This window comes from Notechis scutatus, chromosome Z (assembly GCF_049901735.1).
Source record: "Notechis scutatus isolate UNSWTSFEM ecotype Mainland chromosome Z, rNotScu1.2, whole genome shotgun sequence".
NCBI classification, from domain to species: Eukaryota; Metazoa; Chordata; class Lepidosauria; order Squamata; family Elapidae; genus Notechis; species Notechis scutatus.
In genome coordinates, this window is record NC_142025.1 from 45,638,603 (window position 1) to 45,657,004 (window position 18,402).

The 18,402-nt window shown below is 36.6% G+C and overlaps 1 protein-coding gene across 1 annotated transcript in view; it reads left to right on the plus strand.

Moving 5' to 3' along the window:
- Positions 1-255: 255 nt before the first annotated feature.
- PIP4K2A (phosphatidylinositol-5-phosphate 4-kinase type 2 alpha) overlaps positions 256-18,402 on the plus strand; it is a 77,874-nt gene continuing 59,727 nt past the window's right edge. Inside the window, exon 1 of the mRNA XM_087947064.1 lies at positions 256-899. Within this exon, the coding sequence (XP_087803190.1) occupies positions 759-899 (141 nt within the window). The 5' untranslated portion in view covers positions 256-758. The remainder of the gene's footprint in view (positions 900-18,402) is intronic.

Below are 18,402 nucleotides of genomic sequence, written 5' to 3' on the forward strand. Positions count from 1 at the left end.
ATAATATTTCTCCCTAAGAATTGGATTTAGGATTGCAGCCTTAATCCATTGTTTACTTAACTATCTGTCTAGAAAAAAAAAGATAAATGTCTTCTTCACTGTTGGCTGGGATGATGGAAGCCGTCACTCATCCACTGCCCTGCCTCCCCAAAGAGGAAAGGGAAAGCAAGAGTCAACGTCGGGCATAGAACGCCGCGAAGACTTCACTTTTCCTGCCGCGCACGCCCTGAACCGCTGCGCATGCTCCCATGGAGGAGACGCGCGTGTCGGCAGGCTCCAGCCTTACAACTCCGCGCTGAGAGCGATGCGTCTTCTTGGGGGAGGGAGGCGGGGCGCTCAGATACAGAGAAGGCCGGGAGAGGCAGAGGGAAGGTACGACGGCGCGCCCCCTCCCCCCTCCCCGCCAAAGGCTGGAAGGCGGGGCCTGCGAGGGGAGGAGAGAACGCAGGCCCTTCCAGCGAACGGCGCGAGCGTCCGGGCTAGGATGCTCTTGGTATCGCCCTGCGGGGGCAGCAGCTGCAGCAGTAGCAGAAGCCGTGCCAGGGACTAACCCGCCGCTTCGCTCCTGCCGCAGCCGCGCTAGCGCCCGACGTGCTACCGAGAACCAGCCAGCCAGCCAGCAGGGCTGCCTGGTTTTACTGGCCCCTCCTTTCCCGCCGTCTCTTCCTTTCCCTCCCCTGCCCGTTGGCGGCTCCGGGGCACTGACCCTCGCCGTCCTTTTTCTCCTCTTCCTCCTGGGTTGCTCCTCGGCGGCTCCCATGGCGGCCCCGGGTAATATCGTGTCCGTTATGGCGAGTAAGACCAAGACCAAGAAGAAGCATTTCGTGGCCCAGAAAGTCAAGCTCTTCCGGGCCAGCGATCCGCTGCTTAGCGTCCTCATGTGGGGAGTGAACCATTCGGTAAGACGCCGCTGCCGCGCAGACGACTCCGGGGGGCGGGAAAGACTTGCCTGGTTGTAGTTTCCCCTCCAGCCCAACGCTCTCCTGGCGCAACGGGCTGCAGACAGTCCATCAGCCCCGGCTAGCTGGCGGCTGAGCAGGATGGGAACTATAGTACCGCGCCTGTGGAGAGCGTCATATAGGGAGAAGGATTCCCTTCGATTTTACAGGTGTGTTGTCGCCTGCCTCAGTTTCTCTTCTGGCATAAGAAAGGTGTGATGGGGATTGATGTAGCTCTCAGCTTCTAATCAATTGCTGCTGCCCTGTGACTGCAACTCCCTCCCCCCAATCTTGCAGGGCCATCTTGCTCTTTCACACCTCGGATTTAGACTAAGCTGCAGGAATTCAGAAGTAGCGGTGCTCCATAACTGGATTGGTATAGTTGGTTGAAAGAGGATACAGAATTTCATTCCGGGAAAGAGATGCTCATCTGCAGGCAGGATAGATAACCTTTGGATCCACTAATGCAGTGCTATGTTTCCTTTGGGATGTCAACAGCTGTGGGTGTGCAGTTTCCCATTGTTTTTCTGTTCCTATGTGTGGCTGCATCTTTGCAAAGCCTTCAATGCGTAAGATAAGTAATTCTGCTTCAAGCAAGGGCTAAATATCAGCTGCTAGAATATTTCCTTTAATGTTTGCATGTAAGCACCCAAAGATGACTGTTCATAATGCTAGACAGACATTAGCTTGGTTGGACAAATAACTATTTTTATTTCCTGTGTCATCTTCACCCAGAAAACACGGGGGTGCAAACCCAGAGCACATGTCACTGTATGTATATTTGTTGTGATTTGTGATAGACAACATCATAATTGAATGTCTACTTGGCTAATGGTTTTATTACCTCCACATTTTGATGTATTTTCCATAGTATTGTTAAAAATCAGTCAATAAAACAGTGCAAATGAATTGGAAAACTTTTTTCATTTAATCCCCAGTACATTCAGTGGACCATGTAGTAGAAAGCAGAGCAGTAAGCAATATCTGTGGTAAAGGTAGGGTAGCTATAGTAGAGAAGGTGATGGCAATGTGCTGGTTTGGAATACTGCAGTGTCCTGTTTCTCAGTTGGGAATAACAGTTCATTTAAGTATGCAGTATTATGCTAGTCAGATCAGGGAGAAAAGAAATGTATAATATAGCTTGAGAGAAGAAAAATACTATTGAAGATAACATGATTTTGATAAAGATAAAACTTGTGATCTAAGCTGTTAGAAATGAGAGAATGCCAATGGTATAGGAAGTGAAGAAAGTGTCTCATTGTAATTGTATGAGAATTATATTCACCTGGTATGGGGAAGTAATACTGCAACTGTTTGTGTGTGTGTGTGTGTGTGCGCGCACGTGCGCACGCGTATGCACATAGACCAAATATGCAGGGTTTTGTTCAGAGTGGTAGCAAAGATTGGTTCTAAAGATTATGGCGGCCTGTTTCTTATGAACTTTTGAAATTTGCTTCTTTTTTTATTCAGCACAAGGATTAACATCTCATTAAAGGAGAAAAAACCTGCTTAAAGCAATAGTTAATAAAGCACAAGTCATATGCTTCCCCCCCAAATAGATAGTATTGTGTGACTTTAATATAATGAGAATTTGCTTCATTGCATAATGTTGTATGTCCATATATATCAGCTGCCATATCTTTCAGCAGAAGCTATATTTGGATTTGCATAATGATTCTAAATTCATAGTTAATTTGTAGTCTTCTTTTTCCTGGAAAGCTGGTCCCATGCCCTGCTGTAAATATGAGTACAGCTAAATTCACTGAATGCTTATATCGAGAATGCTCAGGCATGATTAACTTTCATACAAAAGTGCTGTTCGAAACATAAAACTTCCTTAACTTGAATAAAATGATAACTTTCACATCACATATAGTTTGACTTCACAAACTCTATCTAGGCCACAGTTTCTCAACCTTGGCCCTTTCAAAAGATGTGGACCCCAACTCCCAGAATTGCCCATCCAATATGTCTGACTTGTCCAAACCTCATAAAAAGGCCAATGTTAAGAAACACTGTTGTAGGCTAAACTGGTAGCCAGCTAGTGGTTTTGCGACTAATCTGACAATGCTATACATAAAATACAATGGATATTCTGCCTTGAGCAAAGATGAGTATATGTGCACATATTTGCTCATACCACACATTAATATGAAGGTTTGAGGAAGTTAGCTAATTCAGCTTCTGATTCTAAAGTAGACATTTTCTTACTTTCTTCTTGAAATACAGATGGAGGATTTAGAGAAATAACAAATAGGATAACAATTAACCTTTCATTGCATAAATGTTATTTTTATGAGTTTTATTTTCCCTCAAAGTTACATGAATATTAGTTTGTACTGTGCTTTGCTGAAAGTTCTAACAACTTTTTTTTAATGAAAAAGGAAGAATTCTGCATGAAAACTTTCCATTAAGTCTATATTTGTTATATTTTCAAGAGAAGAGAGCAGATCTGGAGGGTGGCTTCTGATAATTGATTATATAAAAAGAAGTCTATAACAGTAAAGTCATAAGTTGCTTATAATGTGGTAACAAATAATACTCTACAAGAACATTACAAGAAGTTGTTACAGTAGATTATTATGCTATAGGATATGAATTAATTAAAATTTTATTGAGAGGTTTCCAGAAAGTTAATACAGTACTGAGAATCATGGTACATCTGGGAAAATATATATTTATACATCATCTTCAGTTTTGAAATTAAATAAGTGAAAGGAAACTCAACTCATAACTCAGAAAACAATTTTAGAACATATTTAGTATATGTTGAATTGTAACAATAAAACTAAAAGGTAAACCTTTGAAAGATATATTTTTCTGGTTTCACTATCAATAATTACCTTTAATGAGAAAAAGAGTTGTGAAGAGTTAAATTTTCATTTTACCTTCAGTTAAACTTATCTGTTCAAAGTAGTATATTCATTTGGCAAATAATTTTCTCAACAATTCTACATTTTCAGACAACAGCTGCTGTAAACCTTGCCACCAACTAGAATTGATAGGAGCCAAAGCCTAAACTTCTTGCATATTTGATTAGAGTTATGCAAAGGTTATAACAGTGTTATTCTCTTTTTTGTTCAGTCTATTACCCTTTTTTAATATTGCTTTGTACAATCCTGAATTCTATTCTTTGCTCTGCCACCAATAGCTCAGGCAGTACAAATATATTGTAAAATTTTCAATCCTATTCATCACTTCATATTTTCTTATGCTGGAATGCCCATCCTAATCATCAGTTATTTTGTGTTGTCCTAAGTGTTTCATCTCTGTCAAATTATTTGCATCTCATTTCAAATAAACTAGTGAAAAAGCGAGTGTGAAATATTTGGGATTTCCCCCTCCATAACAGTATGAAAACTGACCACCTATTCTTACTTTCTGGTTATCTTTTAGAGGACTACATTAATTAGTACAGGATTACATTAATTGGAACTACATTAATTTAGAGGAATTACTAAATATATTCATATGATTTTGATAAGAGATTTTTGACAGAGCTCTTAGATGGTTGTTGGCAAGAAGTGAATTTGCTGACAACACTCAACATGACTTCTATAAAATAAAGTATTGGTATTGCATACATTAGCTTCTGGATAATTAGGTAGATACACCTCCCTTCCCATGTTTTTTGTGTCAGGGTTCACATCAAGCTAGGACAGATATTTAAATGCCAGTTATAGGCATATCATTCTATGCAATTTGGATTTGGTGTCTGAATTTCCCTAAAGTATTGAAAATGGAAAATACTTTATTATATCAGCGATTGAAAACTGAATATTGATCGTGGGTGTTGGCTAAAAAAAGCAAGTTAATTATTTACTTAAAAAATAACTTTACATTTTCTGCTGATTTCCTGCATCTTCAATATCTACTCACCACGACTTGAGATAAAGTAACATAGCACAGTCCAGTATACAGTTACAATTACAAAATCTACAATAGCCGCTGGGCTAACATAAGTAAACACACAGTATCCTAAAGTAATTAATACTGACTCATTCAATGACTATTTAAATGTCTTTGAGTTTTTAAAATGCAGATTACCTTTTTTATGTACATACTTTATTAGATTACTCTACTTGTCTAGAAAATTATCACATCATATGACAGTTCCTAACTGCCATTCCTCCCCACAAGTGGTCTGCAGAGTATATCAAATAGTTTATACAGGTAAATTCTTTAGTCGGGGAAGATTTCTACCTGTAGGTGGATATGAATAAAGAAACTACTCTAAAGTAACTACTCATATTCTTCTTGGTTTCTTTGGGCTGATATTAATAAACAAAATAAAAATTAGTTTATAAATAATAATAAATTAGTTTATAAAAAGAAAAGTTCAGAAGGTACAGAAAAATGAAAAAAGTAGAATAACAAAGACAATAAATAAATTGTTTCCAGCTTCATTATAATTATAATAAGTTAATATACTGTTGGGAAATAAAAAGTGAGCTGGAAGGAGTGAGACCTAGCTTAGAGTCCTTGTACTGCCGCAAAAGGCATAAAGCTTGACTTCCCCGAAGCTCCATGAAGCCGTTATTTCATCATTCCCAGGGGAAGGCAAGCAGTCTAGGAAAATTCTTGTAACATAGAAGTCAATAAATTTTTTACTTCAACTATTTACAAGCAGCTCTGGTTGCTTGTTCCTGACATACACTTTCACTCTTATTTAATATAACAATAAAACATCTTTTCTATATTTGTTTATTGTATTCCTATTTTAGTAATTTTAATTTTTGTCCTTCATACCTAAAAACTTTGTAATATCTATATCAAATAAATATTTTCTTAAATTTGTTTTTATCTTCTAAACATTTATTCATTGAAATTTGTATCCCTTTTGAGATATTAATTATCAATATTTAAGGCTATCTTTCAAAAAGTTCAAGATAACAAACAGTTATAGCTATTAGTCATTTACAGCCAAAAGTTTTAGCTTAGCCATTTCTACTTAGTCCTTTAGTTCCCTCTAGTGTCCTTTTCCATTTTCATCAAGCCGCAGTTTCTAATGTGAGTTTACTTCCATTTCAGATTTCCCATAAATATATTATTTAATTATTATTTTTTATCAAAGCTTACAGCTCCATTTAAAACTTTCTTATACCAAAATTCTTGTGTGTGTGTGAATGTGAGCACGTGTGTGCATTCTGTCAGTTATATATTATTTATTTTAAATTCTTAAGTCTGTTTAAAATTTGTGAAATCCAAAGATTTAAGGTAAAACTCACCAGATGTAAAATTAAACTCACTGTTTTGAAGGTCTCTAATAGCAATAAAATTGTTAAATTGAATATTTCTGAATGTTGTTAGAAAATGAATTCTGCTGGCTTAGTGGCTTATAAAGACTCAACTGCTACTGAGAACAAAGTTGTCCCTTGGTGCTCAAACCCACGGGAGACTGCTGCTATTCACAGCACTTGTGGGCAATCTTCTGTTCTTTTTTTTTTCTTTGCTTTTCCAGAAACCTTTGAAGGACCAGTCAACTCACCAGGTTTTCATTATTCATACTGGTGGTTGTATATGCTTGTTCATTGCGATGTCTTCCATCAGCCATGACTTATATTTGAATGAAATATTTCTAAATCCTGATTCTTTTGTACAAACCAGACTCATTCTTCTTTGTAAGATACTTCAAAAACTGTCAACCATTCTGTAATGTTATAACAATAAATCTTATTCCTGAAGCATAAATGCATTGATTTTTGAATTGACCTACAAAAGAAAAGGATGTCTAGAATGGATGGCAGCAAAATCATCCAACACCTTCGTCTGTGTTGTATAGGATAAATTAAAAGCCTCTTCAAGTACTTAAGTGGGGTAATTTTTCTCCCTTTGTTTTTAATGCCAAGCTTATTTGTGAAGAGCATCCATTTCATCCTAATAATTTATAGGAACAATCATAATTCAGAAAGCAAATATAACTTAAATACACCCGTAAGCATATCAAAATAGAGTATTAGATTGGTCATTCTTACAGATTAAATTTGGAATGTACTGAATTCTAATTACTTAGTCATTGTTGCAAATGTTGCTTAACACATTGATGCATTTCCTTTGGAAACCCAAAGGTACTTTTTCAAGAGGCAACTGGACTTTCTGGTTTTTCTTTGAAGATATTTCACTTTGTATTCAAGAAGCTTCTTCAGCTCTGACTGAAACTTCTTGGATGAGAAACGTAACATCTTCAAAGAAAATCAGAAAGTCCAGTGCCACTTGAAAAAAGCACCTTTGGACAGGTATGACCTAGATGACTGAGAATCTCCATAGACACTTTCCTTTGGAAACCAATATAAATAAATCACGTACAGATATCCCTTGACTTAGCAGTTGTTTAATGACTGTTTGAAGTTACAACAGCATTGAAAAAAGTGACCTATGACCATTTTTCACACTTACGACCATTGTGGCATCCCCATAGTCACATGATCAAAATTCAACTGCTTGGCAACTGACTTTATTTATGACATTTGCAGTATTTCAGGGCCATGTGACAACTTTTTGCAGCCTTCTGACAATCAAAGTATCAATGGGGAAGCCAGTTTCATTTAACAACCATGTTACTAACTTAACAACTGCAGTGGTTCACTTAATAACTGTGACAAGAAAGATCATAAAATGGAGCAAAACTCACTTAACAAATATCTCTCAGCAAGGAAATTTGACATTCAATTGTGGTTGTAAGTTGAGAACTATCTGTTCTGCATCTTAAAATAGGGCAGAACTGAGCTACAAAAATGCCATTTTCAAATTTTAAATCATAAAATATTAAAGAGAATTGTGAAGGAAATATAAAAGCTTTCTTTGTAGAATTTTGTATCCCCTGTATGTATAAAAACTTGCAGGAAAAATTAAGGTCTGGAAACTTAATAGACATGTATCACAATGATGTATCTTAAATTGTTTAAGACAATCATAATCAGATTTATTTGTTTTTTTATTTATTAAATTTTTAATTGATAAACAATAGTAGACTGGCCAAATAGAATTGAAAAATGCAGATAGGAAGACCAGAAAAATAATGACAATTATGCCCTTAATTTGTACAGCAATGTTGACCCACTCTACTTACCAAAGAAAATATCTGGGTATTATGTTGCAAGTTAGACTATTGAAGAAGAAGAAAGGACATTTGAAGAATATCTGGATAGTGAAGAAGATGTGATAAAGCTAGTATACCAGGAAAGTTTATTGAGTATTGGAGAGGCCAAACTGCAAGAAAGACCAAATGAACAACAAATTATAGGCATGGAAGACAAAACACTATGTGGCCAATACATTTTAAAAATAGTGGGGAAAATAGATAATAACAAGACCTGGCAATGCCTAAGAGCAGGAAAGTTGAAAAAGAGACGAGCTAATTCTGGCTGCATAAGACCAATTCTTAAGAACACATACAAAGCCAGAGTTGAGAAAACAGCAACAGACAGCATCTGTTGCCTCTGCAAAGAAGCTGAAGAAATAGTGAACCACATGGTTAGCTGCTGCAAGAAAATTTCATAGACTGACTGTAAACAACAGCATGACAAAGTAGCAATAATGGTGCATTGGAAGATTTGGAAGAAATATCATCTGCCTGCAATCAAGAACTGGTCGGACCATAAAATAGAAAAAGTAATAGAAAATTAAGAAGCTAAAATGCTCTGGGACAGATAGGCACCTGCCACATAACACCACATAACATACAACATAAGAAGGAGCCGTGGGGGGCGCTGTGGTTAGAATGCAGTATTGCAGCTAACTCACTGCTCGCTGCCAGAAGTTTGATTCTGACCAGCTCAAGGTTGATTCGGCCTTCCATCCTTCTGAACTTGGTAAAATGAGGAACCAGATTGTTGGGGGTGATGTGCTGACTGCTTAGAGAGGGCTGCAAAGCACTATAAAGCAATATATAAGTCTAAGTGCTATTGCTATGTCTAAGTTCTATTGCTAACACCCCAGAGTTAACAATTGTTGCTAAGAAAAGCAAAAAAACAAAAACCAGTCTGGGTAGTGTCATAGCAGTACCTGGAGACAACCGAAGAGAAAGAACTAGAAAAGATAACAAAATACAAAAACTGGCAAATAGAAATAGGACGACTGTGGCAAAAAAAAAGCAAAGGTAGTACCAATAGTCATAGATACCTTGGATGCATCCCACAAACATTTGAACATCAGCATTGACAAATTGACTATCAGTCAATTGCAAAAAGCAGCTTTACTTGGAACAGCTTATACTTGGTGACGATACCTCTAACACTATCAAATCCTCATCTTCCTATCCCAGTTGACTGGACCCTAAATGATTGTACAACTGAAATCATACACACAACCTTCTACAATGCTATTACAAATCTGGGACTGGAACAACTAGTAATCAACAACACTAGACTAAACAACTGCCTCGATCTCATCTTCTGCAACAGTTTGAATTTAATTTACGGAATACAAACTAAAGAACCCTTTTCCAGTAGTGACCACAATATGATTGACTTTTGTCTCAACATACGTCCACACAAAAATCACCACAATGATGTAATCCCCTATTGTAACTTCAAAAAGGCAACTATGATCTTATAGACAATGATCTCTCATCCCTTGATTGGCAATCTCTATTCACTGGATGCAATACCGTTGAAGACCATTACAACATATTTTTACTTGAAGTCAAAAGAGTCATCAAACTATATGTTCCAACAACAACTCCCAAAACAAAACAAAAAGCAGATTACCCATATCAATAAGGAAACTTCAATCCAAAAGAGATCACTCTGGCGGAAAAACAAATCTGGTCACGTTGCCAATTTCAAAAACCGATACAAAAATTTATGCCACCAGATAAAGACCGAATGCACCAATTATCACATTAAACAAGAGGAAAACCTTCTAAGCACCAATTCCACCCGTGCTTTTTACAATTTTGTAAACAACAAACTAAAAGACTCAAGGTCCATCCCTCCCTTGATAGGACCTGATGGTAAAGACTGCAACGACGACACCATTAAAGCCAACATCTTTAACACATTCTTCGGCTCAGTATTTGTAAACAGCAATGGATCATGCCCAGTATTTCCTAGCCGTACCACAGATAACAACAATGATCTAATACATATCGATTTCACAGAAGACAATGTTGAAAAATCACTACGCAATCTAAAACCATCTCTATCTATTGGACCGGATGGAATATGTGCCTACTTCTTAAGAAAGCTATCCACTGCCATAGCCAAACCTCTAAGCATAATCTTTGAAAAATCTTTCAGGACCAGCTCCTTGCCTAACCTATGGTCACAAGCCACAGTCATCCCCATCTTCAAAAAGGGAGACCCAAGCCTAGTTGAAAATTACAGGCCAATCTCCTTATGCTGCGTCACCTGTAAAGTCATGGAATCAATTATTAACCAATCCACCATCCTCCACTTAGAGACAAACAACCTACTCTCCAATAAACAATTTGGTTTCAGAAAAACTATCCTGTAATCTGCAACTCTTACACTGCAAAAACATATGGACGACACAACTCGACCAGGGCAAAGCAATAGACGCAATCTACATAAACTTCTGTAAAGCCTTTGATTCAGTGGTACACGACAAACTACTCCTAAAAATAAAATCCTATGGTATCTCTGGACAACTGAATAACTGGATTGAAGCATTCCTGTCAAACAGACAACAAATGGTCAAAATCGGGAGCGTCCTATCAAATCCAGTACCTGTCAATAGTGGTGTCCCCCAGGGCAGTGTTCTAGGACCAACTCTCTTCATACTCTACATAAACGACCTCTGTGATCATATTAAGAGCAATTGCGTTCTCTTCGCTGATGATGTAAAGCTGTTCAATACCACAGACAATACTGCTACCCTACAAAAGATCTTGACTATGTATCTGAATGGTCAAACAAATGGCAACTTCAAATCTCAACAAATAAATGCTCTGTCTTACATATTGGCAAAAAAATCAGAAAATAAAATACAAGCTGAATAGTCAAGATCTTGTTGATGACCCAAGCTCTGTAAAGGACCTTGGAATACTCACCTCTAATGATCTAAGTGCTAGAGCCCACTGCAACTACATAGCCAAAAAGGCATTAAGAGTTGTTAACCTAATCCTACGTAGCTTTTTCTCTGGTAATATCACACTACTAACCAGAGCATACAAAACATTTGCTAGACCAATACTCGAATACAGTTCATCAGTCTGGAACCCTCATTACGTATCTGATATTAGCACAATTGAGAAAGTCCAGAAATATTTCACAAGAAGAGCTCTCCACTCTTCTACTCGTTGTAGAATACCTTATGCCACCAGACTTGAAATTCTAGAACTAGAAAACCTTGAATTACGCCGTCTTCGGTCTGACTTAAGCATGGTATATAAAATCATACATTGCAATGTCCTACCTGTCAATGAATACTTCAGCTTCAACCATAACAACACAAGAGCACACAATAGATACAAACTCAAAGTAAACCGCACCAAACTTGATTGCAGGAAATACGACTTCAGCAATAGAGTGGTCAATGTCTGGAATACTCTACCCGACTCTGTAGTCTCTGCCCCAAACCCCAAAAACTTTAACCTTAGACTGTCTACTATTGACCTCACCCCTTTCCTAAGAGGTCTGTAGGGGCGTGCATAAAGCGCACCAACGTGCCTACCGTCCCTGTCCTATTGTTTCTCTTATTCTTTTATTTTTCTTATATGTACCCATTTCATGTATTCACAACTATGTATACACTTATACTTATTATCTTGTAAACAATTGGCAAATCAAATAAATAAATAAAAATAAATAAATAAAAGTGGATAAAAATGCTAAATCCAGTCTGAACATCTGACTGGCTGTGCAATAAACCATTTATCATTAAAAGATGGAAGGGAAGAAGGGAACACAAAGAACACAGGCCTCCTCCATTAGTCTGATAATAATCTCCAGAGTTATCTCCCCCCTCCCTGTTGGGGCTCCAGGTCAACTGGCAAAACCGGATCTTTAGACCTTTACAGAAGGTCAGGAGAGTTGAGGGGGATCTCACCTTAGAGAGTATGATGTCCAAAGGACAGGAGCGGTGGCTGAAAAGGCTCCTCTTCTGGATCCTGCCAGCTGGAATTCCTTGACGGATGGGATTAGCACGATGCCAGCACAGTATAGGATTTGCTTTCTGCTTATATACAGCATTGGTGGTGGTTTGATACTCCTTTTGATAGTTCCTTGATTAGGATATTATTTCTGTTCGCTTAATTGTTTCCTGGTGTTAATTCCTGTGTATCTGAGTGCAGGGTGTTCTGGACTTTTTGTTTCCTTTTTAGGTTGTTCGTGTTTTGTTTTTTTGTCTCTTTTGAATGGTGTATAAATTTATTTTATCTCTATGTGTCTTGTTGATGACTGATTAGTCTGAATGCCAAGCCTCCAATAATTCTTTGGCTTTTTTTTTTAATCTAGCTTTGGTATAGGATATTCAGTTTCCCAGTTGAAGCAATGGCTGAATCTTTTCTTGTGGGATTAATTGTTACTTTGATGTTCATGGATGCATTGTACAATCTTTTCCTTGTTTGTCCTTTGTTGTTGTTAGTTGCAAAGTCGTGTCCGACTCATCACGACCCCATGGACAACGTTCCTCCAGGCCTTCCTGTCCTCTACTATCCTCCGGAATCCATTTAAGCTCACGCCTACTGCTTCAGTGACTCCATCAAGCAACCTCATTGTCTGCCATCCCTTTCTTCTTTTGCCCTCAATTTTTCCCAGCATTGGGCTGTTAATGTTTATTATAGTTCTTAGACTGCATGTTGTAGGTGCCTCCTGTTTTTTCTTCTTAGGCTATCTGAGTCTTGATTTACTTAAGATATTTTGAGGGCTTTGGTTGGTTTGTGTGTTGTGGTGCTGTGTAATAGTCTATTGGCTATTTCTGAAATGTTTTTGATGTATGCTGGTGTTATCTTTTTCATACATTGATTGTACTAAAGTGGATTAAGTGGTCAGGCCCTTTTTGATAAAGTTCGATGGATATCCATTTTGTTCAAATATGTTATGCAAGTGGTACTACTCAGGAAGATTAATTCATTACTGCATCTATTTTTTACTAGATGTGGGGACTTGACCTAGTGCAAGAATAAATAATTCTTACCAGCAAATATTTCCACATAAACCACTGTGGACATTTTTATGTTCTGCTCTATTATAATTGCCATCAGAAGTCAATGGGTTTAAACTTGTTCCAGCTGGATTAGCAGGCCACATTTTGAGTGACTAAAATGGTCATTTTCTAATATCAGCCTCCTTGTTTATCACTTTTTTATTAGTTACTGTCTGGATTTATCATACAGTACACCTTATTTGATTCCATATGTTTTAAATTTATTCTGCATTAACTCAAAGTAGTTAGCTATAACAGCTGTATGGTAAAAGTTTGTCTTGTCAGGGAGCAGAGTGACTTGATAAACACATCATGTTAAAGTTGAGCAAACATTGTTTCTTTTGCATAAATACATTGTACTTTCTCCATTATGATTGTCCGTTATGATTTGGCATGGAAATCAAGTAACTGTTAATTCAGGAAATTCCTCTAGCTTCCTTATCTTTTAAAGTTCTGTGTGTATCCTCAACTTCATATACTTTGTATTTCTGTGTTTCTGGAAGTATACTGAAGCTGGTTTTTAATTGAAATCAATTTTGATGTAGTTTTTTTTAATGAGTGGATTGAGAGCTGCTCTCTCAATTCCATTTCCAATAAGATTGATACTGAACATTAAATTTGCATTTTGGGATAGCTTGAGGAAATATAAAAATAGTAAATGGAGCCTTTATTTATCCATTGCCTATTCTTGAGCTTTTAGTAGTAGTGAAACTGTTTAGGCACAAGCTGTTATTCAGGGGCAAGAGAATTCAAGTCCACCTCAAAACTTGATGGAAAGAATAGGCACTGAAGTGAAATACAGGAATTTGCCATTTTTAGTTAGGCACCCTAAAGAGTTTCCAACAATTAAATAAACAGCATTTGTGTCTTCATGCTTTCATGCTACTATGACAGCACTCAATGGAACACTTAATCTGTTCTCTAGGGTAATAATAAACATCAAAGCAAGAAATGTTTACTAGTTGTTCCTGAAATGTTAAATATTTCAGTTTAAACACTTTTAGTGACAAGGCCTTCATATTTTAATTTGGGTTATGTTTAATGAAATGGGGAGTATGAAATATTAGGTATAGAGAAGATTCTGAATAATAACTTCTCATGGGAAATTTTCATGGGTAGGGTAATTAGCATAGTCTTGTTATGACTGAATTTATTTTTAAGGATAAGAAACGTCATTTGGTGATCTTTTATAATAACCATCTGTTCTGAAACTGATTTATCACCAAGAGATATGGAAAAATTCTCCCATTGTACAACTTCCAACATAGTTCTATACACGCAGTGGCATTTCAGGTCAAGGCAAACTGATTTGTGTCTGAAAGCAGCTTCTAATTAAGGCTGTTCATTTTTTAAAAGCATGGACTTATGGGCTTTCCTTATTATCATCACTTCCATTTTGCCTTTTTCTCCCTCAACAATGTTCCAGCACATAGAGACTACCTTAATGCAATATAACAAGGAGAGATTTAACCTGGAAATAAGGAGAAACTTTCTGACAGTGAGAACAATCAACTAATGGAACAGCTTGCCCTTGGAAGTTGTGGGAGTGCCATCACTTGAGACTTTCAAGAAGAGATTGGACTGCTATTTGTCAGAAATGGTGTAGGGTCTCCCTCTTGGGTGGGGGGTTGGACTAGATGACCTACAAGGTCCCTTCCATCTCTGATTATCTGTTTGATCTGTTTGATAACCACATAGCTTTGTTTCCTACTCTGTGACTATCTGGCAACGATGCAAGTGATGTTCACCTCACTTGAAGATGAAATTTGGAGCTTGTTTGTTTACCTGCTACCAATTTCTACAGGTGGTCCTCAACTTACAACCACAATTGAGGTCAAAATTTTTGTTGCTAAGTTTTATTGTGAGTTTTGCACCATTTAATAACCTTTCTTGCCACAATTGTTAAATCACTGTAATTTTTAAGTTAGTTGTTAAGTGAATATGGCTTCCCCATATTGCAAAATTTGCAAAAGATGATTACATGACTCTGGGACACTGCAACTGTCATAAATATAAGTCAGTTGCCAAGCATCTGAATGTTGATTACATGGCCATAGGGATGCTGCGGTGATTGTACATGTGAAAAATGGTCATAAGTAACTTTTTTCAGTGGCGTAACTAAATGATCAGTAAAAGAACTGTTGTAACTCGGGGATTATCTGTATTGATAGTATCATTGGGGGGAAATGCAATAGGCTATAAAATGGTTGCTTTTCAAGATTAGACATTGCAGTCTCGGCAGATGGGAAACTATCTTAGAACATTTAAATTCTCTTTTTCTACAGAAATTGATTCATTTGGAAAATAAGAATATTTAGTTGGAATAAAAAAGGAATTTTCAGGCATCTGGATTTTTTAATGGAATGAGTTGAAAATGTTATGATTGATTATGGCAAAAGTACTGTACAAACCTTATAGTTCATAAAAGAAAGAAATGAGATATAAATTGTCTGTTTATTTAATTTTACATTCTAGTTTCATGATAATTAAACTTGCTTTCTAAAAGGGGATGCAACTACTTCATAAAAGCTGAGGTGAAGTAGAAAAACAACTTCTTTTCCCACTTAGAAAAATAGGTTTTTTTAATATATACTAGAATATCTTAGAAGCTGAGCATTAAGAAGCATGTAAAATACACTACTTGATCAGACTAATAGTAGTTTTAATATTTATTCTAGGACCCAACGTTTAAAATATAGCAGATTATGTGTTATAAAATCCAAAAAAATGGCTGTTTCAACTGCACAGATTAAGTGCTGTAGATGAAGAAACTCAGTGGTGTAGTTTATCAATTATGCAGACATAACATTTTGTAGTTATCATCTTTCTTAAGGATCATTCTTTTTTCCCTTTTTCCCATTCGTAATGTTTAGACTAAGATTTGGATTAGAAGACTTCCAAGGTCCTTCCGCCCTGTTATTCTATTAAGATTGGAATAATCTTACTTTTTTTTAAAATGATGTGTCGGGTCCTATATTAGTTGTTTCATTTGCTAATTGAAACCACATAAACATTAATTTTTGTATAATAGTATGGAAAGATCTATTAGAAGTCTGAGTTTTTTCCATTTTTTTTTTGTCATATATAAAAATAAGAAGAAGCCACAGTGCAACCAATAAAACTTTATGTCAACATATTCAGTGGAAATTCCTTCAGCATAAGGATTAATTACACTTTTATAACATATAGCTTATAACAATGACAGGTAGTTTAAATATTGTCATCAAATAATTATAATCATTCAAATGTTACTACATTTATTTTTTATTTTTTTAATTAATTTTGGATTAAAAAAATATAGAACTATTTTAATACCAAAGTTTTCTACTAATACATCTGTCATTTGTGCTTTCATTCTTGAGATACTAAAATTTAAAGTCATTTTGTATCTGCTTTCTATGAGGGAAAAAGGCACTGTATCACAGAAGGTATTTAATTCTAAGAGGTACTCATTTATTTAGCATTAGTTGCCAAATGTTTAAGATGCCTCAGTTGAACTTGTGTAACTTTTAATTTTATAGATTGCATAATAAAAATAATCCAAAAAAGAAAAACTTTAAATGTCCAAAATATTGGTACCTAAGCAAAATAGATATTCTTTTAAGATTGTTTAATGACTGATATTGAAAGAGTTCCTTTATTTTTCTGAATATTGTGTAAAGGGCTTACTTTGCCCTGTAAACTGATGATCAGTTCTCAGTTGCTTTTTCAGACTGAAGTAACTTTCTCAATTGCTAACTAAGAAATGGGATTTCCAAGCACAAAGTCTCGAAGCTTTGGGATCACAAGCAGAAGGAAATATAGGATGAGTACTCATATGCAACAAATTTGGGGCTATTATAAAGTAGTGTTTTTCAAACTTGGCAATTCTTAAGATGTGCGGACAGAAGAAATCTGAGTTAAAGTACTGGCATCTTAAAGTTGTTTGAAAAATACTTCTCTAGAGCTGTGGCAATTATTACGAAATACTTCCTAAAACAGATTTTGAAATGCACAGGAAGTACAGTACTATTCGGTTTTATATCATTTGGCAGCATTATGGATTTTTCCTCATATCAGATTAAATTGTAGTCTTCTCCTTTCTCCTTTTTTAACTATTCTAATGTTAGCCTCTTTTTTTTAAAGTCTAGCTGCAAAAGCGAGAACCAGTTTGGTGTAGTGGTTAATGTACCAGACTAGAAATTGGCAGTGTGTGTGAGTCCTAGTCCTGCCATAGCCACAAAGCCAATAAGCCACAAAGCCAATAAACTCTCAGTCCTAGGAAGAAAAAAATAGAAAACTGCATCTCAAAAACCTTGCCAGAGTGAATCTTTTTGATAAGAAGCAATGAAATCGAATTGAAAATAGAACCTGATCTTGCATGATTTTCAAATGCTGCAGAGGCTGTATGAGAATGGGATGTGCTCTTGCACGGCCTCTAGAAGTTGCATGAGAGACCTCAGAAAAAGTATTCTCCAAAGCCGTTTCAAGAACAAAGGCCTCCTGTGACCCAGAGAAGCCTCTAGGTAGGCTTTAGGTGCCTGTCAACACAAAACAGAACACTGTCTGAAAGTAAGCAGCATGTGATAGATCTTGGGAACTGCTGGGCTGTAGGGGTGATCTTGTGTTATTTCCCAAGCCCATGTAGTGGCAATGGTGATAATAGGGTTGAAATTGAGATCCAGGCCAGGCCTATACTTCTGGCCCAGCCTTGGAGCTGCCACCAAGTATCGCTGTTCTGAGTGGCCTAGATAAGGGGAGATAGAAAATTGTTTCTCTTGATGGGAGGTTACAGGCCAGTAGAGTCATGTATTTTCTGAAATTTTGACTTGCTGAGCCCAAAAGGTTTGCCATCACTGCTATAGCAGTTCTGGCACTCAAAGCTACCCCAGTTAAAGAAGGGATATGGAAGAGAATCTTTTACGTGACTAGGAGAAAGATAAGAGAACCTGGAAAATATATAATTGTAGATTCAATATAGGGATGTCCTATATTTTTGGAAACGTTTTTGGAGTCCAAGCTTATACTTTGGCCAGACTTGCAAATGACATGTCACAAAACTGGAATAAAATGGATTCAAACACGGATTTATTTCCTAGGTTATACTCTGGATTTCTCAGGCATGGTAAACAAATGCTTCTCTATTGTTTTTCTATTAAAACTACATTGCTTGATATATTGGATAGGATACTGCTTCATACTTTATCCCATATATGTGAATTTAATGCAACTTAAAATTAGTTTGTAGGTAGAAACAACCTGAAGGAGCAGCCCAAAGAATGCATCATCAAAACATGACTATGATTTTCTTGATTTATCAAACTAAAATACTGAATTGTTTTAAAAGAACATAATTTCGATGCAGACTTTGTAATGA